At 46.3% G+C, this 15,597-nt stretch overlaps 1 protein-coding gene and 1 long non-coding RNA gene across 3 annotated transcripts in view; one reads left to right on the top strand and one right to left on the bottom strand.

The window, feature by feature from the left end:
* Positions 1-6,910, top strand: part of TRAF3IP2 (TRAF3 interacting protein 2) — a 29,183-nt gene extending 22,273 nt beyond the window's left edge. Inside the window, exons 10-11 of one of the 2 annotated variants that reach the window (XM_014964593.1) lie at positions 254-328; positions 6,017-6,910. In XM_014964593.1, coding sequence (XP_014820079.1) covers positions 254-328; positions 6,017-6,163 — 222 coding nt within the window. In that variant the 3' untranslated portion in view covers positions 6,164-6,910. The remainder of the gene's footprint in view (positions 1-253; positions 329-6,016) is intronic. The other variant, XM_014964594.1, reaches the window with a different exon arrangement.
* LOC106901699 lies at positions 6,248-15,314 on the bottom strand. Its single transcript, XR_001414368.1, has 3 exons — positions 8,206-15,314; positions 7,449-7,605; positions 6,248-6,384 (listed from the first exon to the last, which is right to left on the bottom strand). It is a non-coding gene; the product is annotated as an uncharacterized LOC106901699 (long non-coding RNA).
* Between the last annotated feature and the right edge of the window lie 283 nt (positions 15,315-15,597).

Consider the following 15,597-nt stretch of genomic DNA (forward strand, 5'->3'; position numbering starts at 1 on the left):
CACAATTATTTCACACCATGGAACTAAATGCTCAAGAAATGTTGACAGATCTTTCCTGTATCCTTTCTGTAGTAATGAAGAATCACATTAAGTGGCCAAACAAAACGATCCCGAGTCCACCAGCAATAGATCAAATCACTTAACAGAAGAGCAGTTTAAGTAAGCAACAAATGTTTTTACGAATAGGATTCAGATGCATGCAAAGAAAATTAACATGTCATTGTAATAAATCTGGCAATTTGTTCTATTCTAGATGCAGATCGAGTTTATACAACAAGGAAGTATGAACTTCAGATTCATCCCTGTGCTTTTTCCAAATGCCAAAAAGGTAACGTACCTACATGGATATAGACTTGTCGCATGATTAAGCCCATATTATTTTGATCACAGTGCACCAGATGAAATCCTAAAACCCAAACCCTCAATTCCTTGGTTCTTAATATCCCACTAGTAATATTCCAAACTACAGTTTAAATGAAAAGTTTATAGTTTTCTGTACATACAAACTAAAAGCATTTCATCCATAACATAAATGGCCGCATAAATGTATTTCTGATGATGAATGTAAAACTAAAACTCAAATTGTCTTGAGCATTGAAAGAATTTAAACGGGGGGAGGCAATCTATCCAGCAGGCATGCTTTTTATATTAACCCTTTTATAATTTTGTCCAGATGTAATGCCGATGAGTGAGATGGGAGAGATTTATGACTGATGTGAAGTGAGGATCTGGAAGAGGGTGGTTTGAGAATGTAAAAATAAAGACGATAATAAATATTAAAGTACTAGGCCATTGCTTGAACTTTAATGGGCCCATCAAAGGCAAACTATAAGGTTTTTTAGGACTTACAATTTCATCTGCACTCCTTATTGGTTTTGAAGATTCTTTTGAGAATAGGAAATAAGTAATGCAACAGATTCCCATCTCTTCTTCCTCGCTCTAAGAAAATCTCTTGGATTTTTACAAGGCCAGAAAAGTTGAATGGCTTCACTTATAGTTGAGAAATTATATTCTTCCCCAAATGTAGAATGGGTGTATTGTATTTGAGTTCACTTTTCATTGCGAAATGCTGTGTGCATTGTTGGGGAGCTGTCATGTTACCCCTAGGTATAGCTGCATTTTGGAAAAGTATGGAAAAATTCTTTCCATTTCTTTGGGTGCCCAAATTTTGGAACATGAGTCAAAATTTAAAAAATATTATAAATTATTGTAGGGCTCTGAAGCCTCACTGCACTTGTGGATTTTAATGTAACAAAGTTCGTTATTTAGGCACCGATTTAATATAAGAAATTTGAAAATATGTCCTTGGGTTTGTAAAATATGTGAGGTCCTTTGGAATGAACGGTATTTCATGTCACTCAGCTTCCTTCCTGAACGATCTCAGTCTTGTACTTGCCTTAAGTGTAAAAAGCTGGGCAACAGCACTGGTGGGAATGTGGTGGGAATTTCTGGGCACGTTTAGTTTGGAGAAGAGGAGGCTGAGGGGGGACCTCATTGCCCTCTACAACTACCTGAAAGGAGGTTGTAGAGAGGTGGGTGTTGGCCTCTTCTCCCAAGGGAATAATGACAGGAGCAGAGGAAATGGTCCGAAGTTGGGGCAGGGGAGGTTTAAGTTAGATATTAGGAAGAATGACTTTACTGAGAGGGTGGTGAGGCACTGGAACAGCCTGCCCAGGGAGGTGGTGGAGTCACCATCCCTGGAGGTATTTAAGAAACGTGTAGACATGGCTCTTCAGGGCATGCTCTAGTGCCCAAGGTTATTGGTTTGTGGGTGGGTGTGATGTGGTGGGGTGTTGTGTGTGTTGTTGGTTTGGGTTTTTTTGGTTTTTTGGTGGGTTTTTTTGTGGTTAGACTCGATAATCTCAGAGGTCCCTTCCAACCATGATGATTCTGTGATTCTGTGAATTGGGCAGACCAAAGGCAGGGAACCAGTTGGGGTTTTCAGTCAGTCTCTGCAGCTTGATCTGGGGGGAGGACAGGACTGTCCTCACCTCGGGGGCTCCTTGAGTGCCTGCCACAGGAACAGAGCACACAGCCTGCAGCTACTCGGCACCTGAAGGGCCGCAGGGAGAGTGCCCCAGCAGGCACTGTAGCTGCCCTTGGGCTTTGAGGCAGACACAAGAACAATAAACATCCATTAATTTTGGCTGAACTTTATGTATCAGAAGGCTATTTAGCATGTAGCAGTGGTTCTCGCAGACAGTGATCTATAAGGCATTTCCAGGGCTGGTTTATTCAGCTGTTCCTATCAAAGCATCAGGCTCCAGGCAGCCTTCCTGCCCATCCTCTGTAGTCCACATCACTCTCCAGTTTTTCCAGAGGTGCCTTTCTCATCTAAATTATGCAGATCAGCATTTTCTATTCCCATTAAGCTTTGCTCTCTTTCTCCACACAATTCTTTGGTACATCATCTACCTTCATCTAACTAGTTAATGGTAATGTAACTGAGGACATCATGGATGGAAGGAGAGCACCAGACCCTGAACAAGTTGCAGTAATGAAGTCTGTGGGCAGTCAGAGGAAAGTGAGGTACCTGAAAAATGCCACATATATGTACAATTGGATGATGCTGGTGAGCAAGTTACTTTAATTTTGGGTTTTTTATACCGTCCTTTACATGCTCAAGTACTACTGTAGCTGGCAGCAGAAAAGAGCAGGAAAGCAAGGTCTGGAAAGTTTCATCTGGGGTTGTGACTATTAGATGAGTTAATCTCATACAAAGCACATCATAAAGCACTGCTGGCATGTGATAGTTAGTTGACCTCCAACAGGAAGGGATCTATGTGATCCAAAGAGTGTTCATTAGAAAATTGAATAATGAGGGGAAAAAGCACAACACACAGTTAAGGTGGAACTGGCATTTCCAGCTTCCCATCGTACACTGCTAAAGGAAACCAGGGTCTTGCTGGTTCAAGGCTTGCACCGAGTCAGTCCACAGAAACGTGTCCTCCTGACCTGGTCACACAATGACCAAGGCATTAATTGTGTTAATTAACTGTGATTGCCCCACGCTGGAGGCTCCCTCTGGCAGAGCGGTGCCGGGGAAGGCAGGAGAGCTCAAACCCTGCTCCTCCAGCACGGCCCTGAACACACGGCCCTGCCCTCTGCACCAATACACTCCACCCTGTCCCTACCACTTTGATCCTCAGAGTTGTCAGATTCTCTATGCCATAGAAAGAGTGAATTTTCGCTCGGTTTACAGATACCCAGCTGAATTAAAAAAAAAAATTAAAAGGGCAGTAACCTTTTTCCCATTAGTCCCACCCGCAATGACAGCCAGTGTCGCGTGGCAAGGAGAGGGCCTCTTCTCACTTCCCCTGCTCTCCTTCTGGATCAAAATAGTAGCTACAGTTACCCCTTTACCCCTGCACACCTCCCTCCCTCCCTCCCTCCCTCTAGTTAAAATTATTGGCAGAGTTGATTAGCGTGCAGGTGCTTTCTGCATCGAGTTCATTATGGAGGATATTAAATGAAATTGGCCACGGGAGCAGTTGTGGAAGGAGGCGCAGAGGATGTATAGTGCCTCTCATTACATCCCCACTTGCAGGTTTCTTACCTACTATACATTGCAGACACTAATTTCCATCTTTTCAAGCTTAACTAATGATTTCCCACGTGGACCTATATCAAATGCTTTACTGAAGTCCAGACCAGCTTCGTCTACTGCATTTCCTTCCTCCAAAAAATGTAGTCTCTTACCAAAGACAGAAAGGGGGCTCATTTGGTAAGCCCTTGCTGTGTTTCGTCGCATTTCCTTCTATAGCTCTTAACAAGATTTAGTAAAGAAACAAATTTTGCATAATAAGGATGTGCATACAAACATAGTAACATTTGAATCCCTGGGCCGATTTCAAACAGCTTTGTCAAAGGAGTAAATTTCACAAAGACATTCCTACATGAAAGCGGCCTTGCAGGGGGAAGCAAGAAACCTTTGTGCTGCTACCAAAGGGAATGCTGCAGGATCTTACTATAGTTGGGCACTGCTCTTCCACCTGGAAGAGCGACATTTTAAAACCTCCACTTTGGGGAGACCGTTGACCAAAGCCTGTGCTTTCCTGGCCACTGGAGAAGGAGGAGGGCCAGGCTGGATAGATACTTCTGCCACTCGGCAAGCTGCTTGTTCTGAAGCCTAGGTGAGGTCAGACCAATGGGTCTCTAGGTGCCTGCGTGACTTACCTCTGTCTTCTTATACATAAATCCTATAGATCTAACAAAGTGGTTGCATCAATTAACACAAACCACTTCCTGAGCAGTGGAAATGATGCAGCCTCGTTCCTACGGCTCTACAGGCCAAGGAGAAGAGAGCCAATTTGAGAAGCATGAGGTTTGGGAATGAAGTCTCTGGACTGCAGCTAGGTTGTGTGTTGGCAGGCAGGGCATGTGCTGCCCATGCCAGGGCATCCCCTGGCAGGGCACCAGGGATGTGGTGCACGCCAGCAGCTTTTCACTCTGCCCTCTTGGAGCCAGCTCCAGTGGGTTGACAGGGACTGTGCTGCTCCTAACAGAGGCCACCTGGGGAGAACGCTGCCCTGCTATGTAAGAGGTGCATGGAGCAAGTGCTGGATGTCTTGACTGCTCATGTTGCTTACCTGCTGTCTCACTTTGGCTGTATTCCAGGTTCTCCAACAGTTCTCCAAAGAGAAATCTTGGTCTCCACAGTGGACATGAGTTGGCTTTAGCCAAGGATCAGTCTTTGATCCTCTTGCAATTAGTGGTATATAGTAGCCCTTGGTGCCTATACATCCAGGCTTTCCATATGGAAACCTCCCAAGGCTGTCTAGAGAACAAGTTGTATGAGGAGAGGCTGAGGGAACTGGGCATGTTTAGTTTGGAGAAGAGGAGGCTGAGGGGGACCTCATTGCCCTCTACAACTACCTGAAAGGAGGTTGTAGAGAGGTGGGGGTTGGCCTCTTCTCCCGAGGGAATAATGACAGGAGCAGAGGAAATGGTCCGAAGTTGGGGCAGGGGAGGTTTAGATTAGATATTAGGAAGAATGACTTTACTGAGAGGGTGGTCAGGCCCTGGAACAGCCTGCCCAGGGAGGTGGTGGAGTCACCATCCCTGGAGGTATTTAAGAAACGTGTAGACATGGCTCTTCAGGGCATGCTCTAGTGCCCAGGATTGTTGGTTTGTGTCTGTTGGTAGGTGTGGTGGGTTTTTTTGGTTTGTGGTTTTTTGTTTTGGTTTTTTTTTATTATTTTATTTTTTTTATTTTTTGTGTTTGGACTCGATGATCTCAGAGGTCCCTTCCAACTGTGAATATTCTGTGATTCTGTGGAGATATGGGAACGTGAGGTCTGAGCAGGCTCCTCTCCATCAGCCCCCTGTCACTGTCCATGGCCATGGTGGTCTCAGCTTCATTACATTACTGGGCATTAGCCAACACCTCTGAAAGGCTGCATCTTCCCCAGGATGCAGGGGGTGGTGGATGTTTGACTCTGCTAAGCTGAAGATGCATTCAGCATCGGCCTCAACCTCCCACTCAGGAGATGGTCAGAGGACACCACGTTTGATCAAGGAAGGTGTGAGGGGCGGGGGGAGAAGGCTACCAGGATGAGAAATGTTCCCCTGGGGTCCTGCTCTTTCCCTATTTATTCTTATATCTCAAGGTTGAACATGTTGTGTGGATCCTTCAGCAGCTACTAAGGTGGCAGCCTTTCCCTGGTAGGGGCACCAAAATGTCTCCCTTCTCTTCTCAGTGTTTATTTTCGCAAGGCTTTGGATGCCTGTCGTTGAGATCAGACTCCCTTTGAAACGTGGTGGAATTAGCCAACACGATGGCAGAAAAGAAAGAGAGACAGGCAAGCTGTGAGATCACACAAAGTTCATTTATTTAGGAACCCAAATACCATTCTGAAGCCAAATGAAAATTTCTTGTTGTTATGGGAAGTGCCTAGAACAGACAAAATGAAATCTTGCTTGGCAGGGTCTGGTGGAATCTGCATGGTTCTGGTACAGATTCAGGAGGATTTATGGGATTTTTGCTTTTTTGGTTTTTTTTTCCCTTGTTTTTCAGGAACACGTGCCTACCTGGCTGCAGAACACTCACATCTACAACTGGCCGAAGAATAAGAAGAACATCCTGTTGCGGTTGCTGAGGGAGGAGGAATACGTGGCCCCTCCAATAGGGCCTTTACCAACACTCCAGGTTGTGCCGTTATGAACGTTAGTACTTAAAGTGCACGACAAGCAGTTGTTCAGGGGTTGTTCTTGGCAGGGAGCCAAGGCTCTTCCAGATGGCTCTTTTTGATGACAGAAGACACTCTTTCTGCTAAGGGAATTAGTTGTCTTGGGTAACTCAGGCTCGGCTTGTTCTCTACCATGTTAAACATCTCTTTCTGAAGCTGATGGGGCAGAACTCTTTTCTCTAGATTTTTAAATAAGCTGCAAATGGAAAGAATGCCCGGTTTTATTATAACATCTGTTTTTAACATATTCCTTTATTAGTCAATATAGCAAACAAATCCCAGAAATAATGCCACAATAAGGGTAAAATAAAAATTACATCCTCCTTTGTGCTCAGGGTTTCTTTAAAGACATTCCTGCCTTGTATAGCATTACCCAACACTTAATTTGTATATACACTATTAAATCTATCTGCCTTTTGTAAGGCTACCTTATATATTGCGTCAGCTTGTATTATTGCTGGGAACAGCAGAGGGACGGTAACTGTTGGGTAACGCCAGTTTTCCTCGCAAGAGCCCGTCTTGCACAAAGGTGCTGGCTTCAATTAGAGGCCTCGGGTCTGAACTCTCTGGAGCTCCATTTCCATACAGCTCTCCATACACCCAGCACCTCGGCTGTGCTGCCGTAATGCTCCACAAAAGGAGAGCTAAAGGCACGGCTCCGCGTGCACTGTCAGTACCGGGCAACGCGGCAGGATCCTTTGTAGCCAGCCTTCAGCCTCGTGCCTGCTCCCCAGCCCTGATGGAAAACACAGCGTGTCAAAGGCCAGCTGCCGTGGGGAGAGCCAGCAATTGGTAAGAGAAATAACATTGACTCCTACAACTTGTGTGCAGTGTGGAACAATAAAATAATCAAAGATGCTGGAGAGCCACAGGGTGTTGGCAACCAAGAAGGCTCAAAAACATCACATCTGCTAAAGTTTGAGCTTGCTTTTTTTTTTTATGGAGCACATAAATATGACTTTGGTGAGGGTTCTTTTTTTAAAAGTGCCTTAACCTTACTGAGGTACCAGGGGACCCTGTCGGCTTACAATTCTGCCTCCCCTGGTCTTTGGAGTAGTTGTACAAGAACGCCCTGCTCTGACACGGAGCATTTCACACCTGCTCAGTGCAGGCTCCTTCCAAAATCCTCCTCGGCTTTGTTATTTGCTATGGAACAACCCAAACGCAGCTTTACAAAGACGTGAAGCTGCACATGTGTTTTGTAGTCCAAAAAATAAATTAGCCCAGAAGCTGATACTCCCGTTACATTACCCAACTTACTTAATTAGCTTTCCAGGAAGGCGGTGCCAGTGTGGTGCGTTGGTACAAGACGTACTTTGTGGTGCTCATCAGAACTGACTGAAGAACCACACTGCAGCTACACTCAGCTTTTCCTTTAGCAGGCTTCTGCATAAGGAATTGCAGCCCTGTAAGAGAACTGGGAGAAGGGCCCATGCAGTGCTGTCAACTCTTACAATTTTGATTGTGGTATTTGCTGTACTTCTTACAACTCCCATTTCTAAAGGGAAGCTCAACAACAGAAATAGGCTAATACCTGGCATGCTGGCAGCTCCCTCACAAGGCACCAGAAAGCTGTGTTAGGTAGTGGTACTTCTTGTTACCTGCATGCGTGTGGGGAGGGGGTGGCATTTTCCACGTGATAAAATGAAAAACTAATCTCCCAATTAAGAAAATAACTCCCTAGTGTATGGCGACAAGCCTAAAGTCATGACAGAAATCCTTCTTAAAAGGTCAACAAAGCAAAGACAAAAGGAGTCAGATACCTAAACGTGGACATTTAGGGTCGTTTGGAGCACCCTGTGCTACTGAGCTCAACCTCCAGATTGAGCAAGTCTCCCGAAAGGCTGCGGTGCATCTGCCACCTCACTATTGCTCTCTCTGACACTTTAAGATATCTGAAGTGTTTTAACACCGTGAACTCGTCTGTCTCAAATGGCTTCTGAGCCAATTTCTACCACATTTAATAGGTAGAAGCTCAAAGATACTAAGTGCCTATGAGTTTCGTGGAAATAATGACCTGAGCAAAGAGCTGGCCCCAAACCGGCACGCTGTGGAGGGAGAGGCAGCGGGTTCAGGCCTGGGGAGGTCTCTTGGCAGCGGTGGGTCAGCCAGCCCTCCCGGGGGTCACAGCTGGTCACCCTGCCCCGGCCAGGGCTGCCTGGGTGAGGCTGGAGGAGAGGAAGCGGGAAGGAATGAGGCTGTGTCAGTTTTGCTGCTTGCGAAGCAGCATATTAGGGAGCGCAGTTAGGCATTCAAAACGATTAGCAAGGCTGGGTAGTAAATTCCTTTCATCATTTTGGCTGTCATCCTAAAATATGCTCTAGATTTACCACAGATTTGCTTGGTTTGGGCCAGGGAATTTCATTAAGTAACTCCTGCATCATGTGCTACACAAGGTTGCATTAAATGGTCCAGCGATCGTTTCTATTCTTCTGTTTCAGTGATCCTTTTCTGAAAAATAATGCCGGCAGAGTGAGGAAGAAAAACTAAGCATTGGTGTGTAGGAAGTACAAAGAGACCAAGCTATTTAACTGCTGGGGCATTATTTTTTTTTTTTTTTAATTGAATAACAATTCCCAGGATTCATTGATCTTTACATTAGTTAGAGCATCCTACAAGGACAGAAACCATGATGGGGAGAGGGTGAGTAATGAGCTCGCAGCCTAGTGAATCATTTCCCCTAAAGCTTTGTATTTGTAGAGAGACAGATGGTGGGAGCTGGGAAGAGGGAGAGGGAGCAGAAAAGCCGTTTTTTGCAAACAACAAAAGTAGGGAGAGAGGACGGTGAGAAAAGAAATAATCAGCAGGTAAGGGAGAAGAGGCTGGAAACTCACAGGCTGTTTCAAAACTAACCCATTAATGTTAAAATAGATTAGAGTTACAGGAAAACATAGGGAGGAAATTACAGAAAACGAGAGCTTTGTGGCCGAGAAGGGAAAAATTTGCCAAGAGCAGCCCTAAAAATATATTTGTAGATGAACTCTTGAGTCAGTTATTAACTTTAGGTGTACATAATGAAAGTATGCAAGTCTCCCTCCCACAGCCTGGCAGGGCTGCCCAGTGGGAGCTGCCAAGCTGCAGGTACCCCAGAGGCAAAAGGCATCACCTGAACGGCGTCAGTAGCACCGGGGGTTTCTCTCACAGCACCTCTGCGTTTGCAGGGGCTGCAGAGAGTGGAAACACACTGTCCCTAACCTGGGAAATAAGCAGCAAAGCAAGAGAGTTACATGCTCAACACTGGGATGGGTGCAGCGATAAGACAGAGAGCACTGACAAACAGCCCGCCCTGCCCGCTTGCCAAAACTCAGCTGACATCAAAGCACGTAAAGATTTTTTAAATGCAAGACACCTGTGTGACAAAAATAGGGTGGTAACGTTTTTATCCCACAGTTAATGTGGGTCGGGCTCTCCAGCGAGGGAAGTGCACGGCGGGTCTGGTACAAAGTTAATTCAATAAAGCCTCGCATGCCAGACATGAAATGCTGCCCTAAGAGCTCATTTTCTCCTGGTAGGCTATTAACTGCCATCATTTGGTACCATTTAACAAAATAAAGCAGCAGACATCCCTGCAGCTTCTCTGGGACCAACAGCAAGTCAGATAACGACCCTGGCTCATTAGAGGAGCCCCACCGAAGGGCGCCTTGCTGGGAGCATGCCCTTCCCTTGTCTCCAGCCGACAACCAGGCTGCAGGTACCGGCCACCAGGGCTTCTTAATAACAGCATCAGTCCAGGCAGCAAACTTGGGCAGTGTGGTCAGGGGAGCTCCACTGTGAGCTCCACTATGAGGGAGGGAAAGGAGCAATTGCCACCATTTCTCACACTTCTGGGTTGTCAGATTGGAGGTGCTGGTAAAGCTGAGGGGATACCTGGTCTTAAAGGGAAGGGAGGAGGAGATGGAGGAGCTACATGGCCTCACAGTGCAAAAGGTCTGCCTACCCAGGTAACAAAGGAAAACAGCTCTCAGAGAGTCTCCTTACCCTCAGCCCACAGAACAGGTGCACCTTATCTTCCAAAGCAAACAGCTCTCCTGTTACCCTCGGGCTTTAATTTAACAGGTTCCCCCATGCCCACACCTGCGAGTCTGCCACTGTTTAACGCGTGTTTGGGAAACAGATCCTGCCTGGAAGGTCACAGCCTTCAGCAGCCTCCCCCTCTGCCACCCTTTGGCACTGCAGGAAAGCACTCCCATAATACCAGGTTTGCTGCACCCATGGGCTGGTGCTGCCTCTTCTCCCTGGTCCCTGACACAGGTCTTCTGAAGTTTGAGGCTGACACAGCACATCACATCACAGAATCATAGAATCATCTAGGGTGGAAGGGACCTTCAAGATCATCTAGTCCAACCATCAACCCAACTCTGACAAAAAAACCCATCACTAAACCATGTCCCCAGCACCATGTCAACCCGTCCTTTGAACACCTCCAGGGACAGTGCCTCAACCACTTCCCTGGGCAGCCCATTCCAGTGCTTATCAATGTTACTATGTTCCAGTCCTTATCATGTTCCAATGCTTAACCAGTACTGTTAGAAGTCTCCATTTCTGCCTGAGCTGTGCCAATGGCTGCTCACCTGGGTTCCTGCAGCCAGCACAGGCACCACTGGCACACGAACGTCTCACAAAAGCCACTTGCAAAGCCATCTCTGAGATGCTGGGCCTTCTTCAGACATGCACCTCTCCCACCTTGTCTAATGCTATTATAATTAGCAGAGGAAGAAATTTGTGCGATATTTGTATTCAATCAGTTATTGTGACCAGTGAGAGGTGTCCTCTGGTCTGCAGAAGCAGCACGTCTGGAGCGAGCAGAGGTGTCCATCGCGTGTCTGCTCTGAGCCACAGACCCTGGGTGAGCCAGAGCAGACCCCGAGACGCCAGCCCGCAGGAGGAGGCAGCAGAGGAACAGCCTCTCCAAACGCTGGCTCCAAGTGAAGCCAGGAGAAAGCTGGAAAACCTCAGCACCACTCCAGCCTCAGAGCCCTGCCTCAGCCCAGTCACGGAGCCGTGCACAGCCCACCAGCTGTGTGTCCCTCTCTGTAGCCAAGACCACTTGTAAACAAGCAAAAAAACCCATCTAAAACTAAATTTCCCAGCCTGACCAGCTCTGCCAGCAAGGCTACATTTCAAGGGCTCGCTGGCGGAGATGGGACCAGACAAATACAAACACACGTATCCTACCTCATCGCTCTGGGCACTGCAGGCCCTTGTGCAGATCTTTTCACAATGGAAGAAATGCCAACGAGAGCAAAGAGAGAAGTTTTTTTTTTTAACCACCTGTTCTTCATTGAAACCTATCAGGGACCTCTCCATTTTCCAGAGGAGGAGAGGGCAAGCACCTGCCTGCCCACTTAACCCTCGGATCAGGGGAGCTTTGCAGCAACTTCTACAGCCCCCAGGCCCATGAAGCTAACAATATCCAGAGAATTTCAGGCAAAACATGGATGCACCCAGTGGGTGTAAATCCCTGCAGGACTGGCTGTTGTGGAAGAGGGTAAGGGGTAGCCCAAATCCTGCCAGGGAGCAGGTGTCCCAGCAGCTTGTTTGCAGGTTGGGCAGATGAAGTCCTCTCCATCGTGTCATACCAGTCTTCTAAGGGAAGGGAAATGGATGCTGTGGGAAAGCCTCAGAGAACCAGAAAACTGTGGGTTTTCTGGGGCTGCAGGAAAAGGTACTGTAATGGCAGACACTGGACAAAAACCAATTACTAAACCAGTTAATAATTAAAATTGATTTCAAAAAGTCACGCCCAGCACCACCTGCAGTGAGCTCATTCTGGCTCATTTAATTCTTTGGATTTTCCACTTTTTTCCTAAAGGAGTGCATTCTGGAAATACCATCTTGGAAGCTTTCTTCAAAGCCACCTTCCTTTACTTGGGCTGACAGTCCTTTACAACATGTCCCTTCTGTTTTTCATCAGCTACCTCCAGCGAAAACCTGCAAAATGTGATGCTTTGTGACTGGCAAGTTTGGCATCGCTACGCTCCCTTGCTCGGGATTTCCAGCAAGCAGCAGGTGCTGGAGTCCGCAGTTAAAAAGCCTGCAGTCTTCAAAGGAAGCAATTTAGTGAGAAAGACTTCTAAACAGATAACACAACTGGGGATTGAGATGAACAGCCCAGGAGCGGCGAGTGCATTAAAGAGTCTTTCATCCCTAGGGTGGGAGAGAGAATTGAGCCCGGCTTGGTACTGACTAAGCCCAGCCAGGTTAGTGTCTGGCAGCATGGCTTCGGTGCTCCAGATGCTCAGTACTGCCTTTCCCCGTGTACAGGGCAGCGGGTCAGGCACTGAAAAATCATTTGGAAAACAGAAGTTTGATTCTCCAATTTACAGACAGCAGAAAGTTATCAACTGGCTCTGCTCCTGTCTCCTTACCTAAGAAGCTGAAACAATAGTAAACTGGCCTCTTAGATGAAGTTGTTGGAAACTGACTGATTAAAGCACTACGTACGTACAAACAATATTTATTTTTATGGGTCTACTCTCCTCCCAGCTTTATGAGAAAGACACTTTTTTCTTGAAGCACTGGCTGTGTAGAAGCTGAGGCAGCAGAAAGCCAGCAGTAAGACTGTCCCAAAAGAGAGATGAAAGGGGGGCCTTTAAATAGCCACAATAGAAACCAAGAAGACAGACAGGGAGTATGACAAAGAAGGAGAAAGAGGAAGGGAACTATACTGGAACCAATTGAAGGAAGTAGTAAAACTAACCAGCTAGCATAGATTCGTCTTTTTTGGCTACATGCTTTATTTTAAAAGAGGTAAAATAATGTAGCATTTACTATTTTTTAAATGGAGGGGATAAAGACAGCAAACCACTATGTTCCTCCAGGCATCCTCTTCACATTGTGTCCTGTTTTAACTTATTAGTTGGAAACCAACCTACTGAAGCGGCACAGTCCCTCCTGGGGACACAGACATACTGGTGCCAGTTTGGCATACTGGTATATCAGCAGTCAAGAGACTGACAGCTGCGTCAAGACAAGACAGCCAGGTACAAAGTACATGGAAAACAAAGACAAAGCATCATCATGTAACTCTTCCTGTAACACAACGAATGAAAACTGCATAACTCAAGCCCTCACATCTGGTGATTGATGCAGTCCAGACTCCTTGCTCACTCCAGGCTGGATCTAATTACTCCCAGGAGTAATTAACAGGTTGAATTTTAAAGCTCTGGGCTGGCTGGACTTTGGCATTGGAGAGACAGGTTTCACCGTTTCCTGAAGGCAGTGCCTAGACAACGGCATGAATTTTATGACCCGCTTCACTGGAGCTACGCTGGGGAAAAAGCATCATCCCCATCAAACCAGCTTGAGGGCTTTTTGTTTCTGTTGCCAGTGTTTCTCAGTTCTGCACACTTCCCTGTCTTTAATGTCTCACAGAGTAGCTTGTCCTGAACTGCCTGATGCTCTTTGTTCCAGTGGCAGTTTCCAGTAAAAAAAAATGTTCATCTGGAAACCCGCACGAGGCTCAGGCTGTGTGTCCCTACACAAACCAACGTTGGGTTGGTGTGACCCTGTGCTGCATTCACAGCAGCCTGGGAGGTGAGTGAAGAGGGGCAGCCAAGCAGCACTATCGTACGGAGACAGAGTGATGCTTGGGGAAATTATCCAGGGCATTTCTACGTTAAGGCTGGTCCAAGCCTACATCTGGGGCGGTACCCAAACTGGTCTTAAACAGAGAGCAAGAAGGCAAGCCTTTAGGAGATACTGTCTGTGAAATAGCATCAGTGAAAAAACCCAGTGAGTGCCAGGAAATCTGGTGTCGCACTGCTTGTCACAGAGCTCAGTAAAATGAATGCCTTCAAGGAGGCAGAGCAGCCCTCGACCTACCTGCTCCCCACGACCAGAACAGTTCCTAGGTACATCACAGAGAAACACATTTTATCCTACCAGAGGTATACAGTGTACAAACACAGGTTGCAAACAGCATGTCTGAGAGCTCCTGGCGTGTCAGACAAGCCTCAGTATCTCACAGCCTTGCACACGCCGGGATTTAGCAGGCTTTTCATTTTGCATTAGCCCAGATACCAGCTCTGCTACTATTATGCAGTGTATGTGCTACCGCCCAGCTAAAAGCACACTTTCAGTTCTGATTTCTCTTTTTTCTCACATGCTTCCATTAGTTAACCTCTAATCAAAAGAAGCAAATAATTTCTCCTGCGTTGTCTGTATTTTACAACACTACAGGCAGCTACGCAGATAGCTGCTCTGTGCCTAATGCTGAAAACCAGCAGGCTGTTCTTACGAAGAGCTTACAGTCTGACTCTATCTGGGATTTGAGGGGCTAACTAAAATCCTTTGCAAATTATCTGTCGCTTCTTTGTAAGCCCTGCTTCCTTTTCTTTACGTCTGAATTTGGACTGGGGATAATGAACTTCCTGTATCATAGACCAGGACACAAGGAAACTCATTGTACCCTCACCAAGGAAGAGCATATCAGTAAGTAGCTTATAAGGCAGCTCTGAAGGGTCTTGTTAGAATGACTTATTCTCCGAGTTTCAGTGGTTTGATTAAGTGGATCATGTGATAAACACTTATAATGAACTTCTTCAGATGCTGCCAGGGGAAACCCAGCAGATAAAATGCTGAATCCCACGGCATTGCTCTCTGCATAACAAACTGATTACAAAGACGGAAAAATCATGCAATTCACTGGCTGCTTCTCCTACTCAGGACAGCACAACAGTGTTATACAATTTTCTCTCTGCTGCCCCAAATTAAAATACCCTTGCTACTAAATCCAGTTCAAACTAGTGCAATATTCCTCCTACAACTCACCAGGCAGATTACAGCTAAATGTAACCACTTGCAGGCAAGTCTAGTCATGCTTCTGAGTAATTTCTTATTAAAGAAAACAAAATAAAACCAACAAAGAAAACTGCAACCAAACAAAACGTGAGCACAAACGCACAAGTAACATATGATAGTTTGATTTGTTTAAAAAACAAAAATCTAAGCCAACCTGAATCACCACAGGGTAAACCTCATTTCACTGTTAATAGTGAGAGAGGTCAAAGAGCAGGCCATGTTCAAGAGCATCTCTTGGAGTTGCAGCCAATACCTGTATGACCAATGATCAGCAAAATACCAGCATCTGCTCTGCTCTCTCCTCACCCCCAGTTAGCAGCTCACTGTTTCTGCTTCTCAGCAGCACAGCCTCTCATCTTCACCCCACCATCCCAAGTTGTCTCCACGTAACGAGCTACAGTACCTCTGCAAAAGGCATCCTGCCTCAGGGACGAAGCACGGGATGAACTTGCTCCTACTCCATCAGTTGGCATAAATGATGGTGCTGCTTCTCCAAGGCCGGTGCTGTATCCCTGACTCCGGCGTCAGCCGTAGCACGTGTGATGGATGTGGTGCTTTACAGAAGTCTTCTTCAGGTCCTGAGACTGAGATAAGGGAAAGACCCCAA

Source organism: Calidris pugnax, unplaced genomic scaffold (assembly GCF_001431845.1).
Source record: "Calidris pugnax isolate Ruff unplaced genomic scaffold, ASM143184v1 scaffold219, whole genome shotgun sequence".
Classification (NCBI taxonomy): domain Eukaryota; kingdom Metazoa; phylum Chordata; class Aves; order Charadriiformes; family Scolopacidae; genus Calidris; species Calidris pugnax.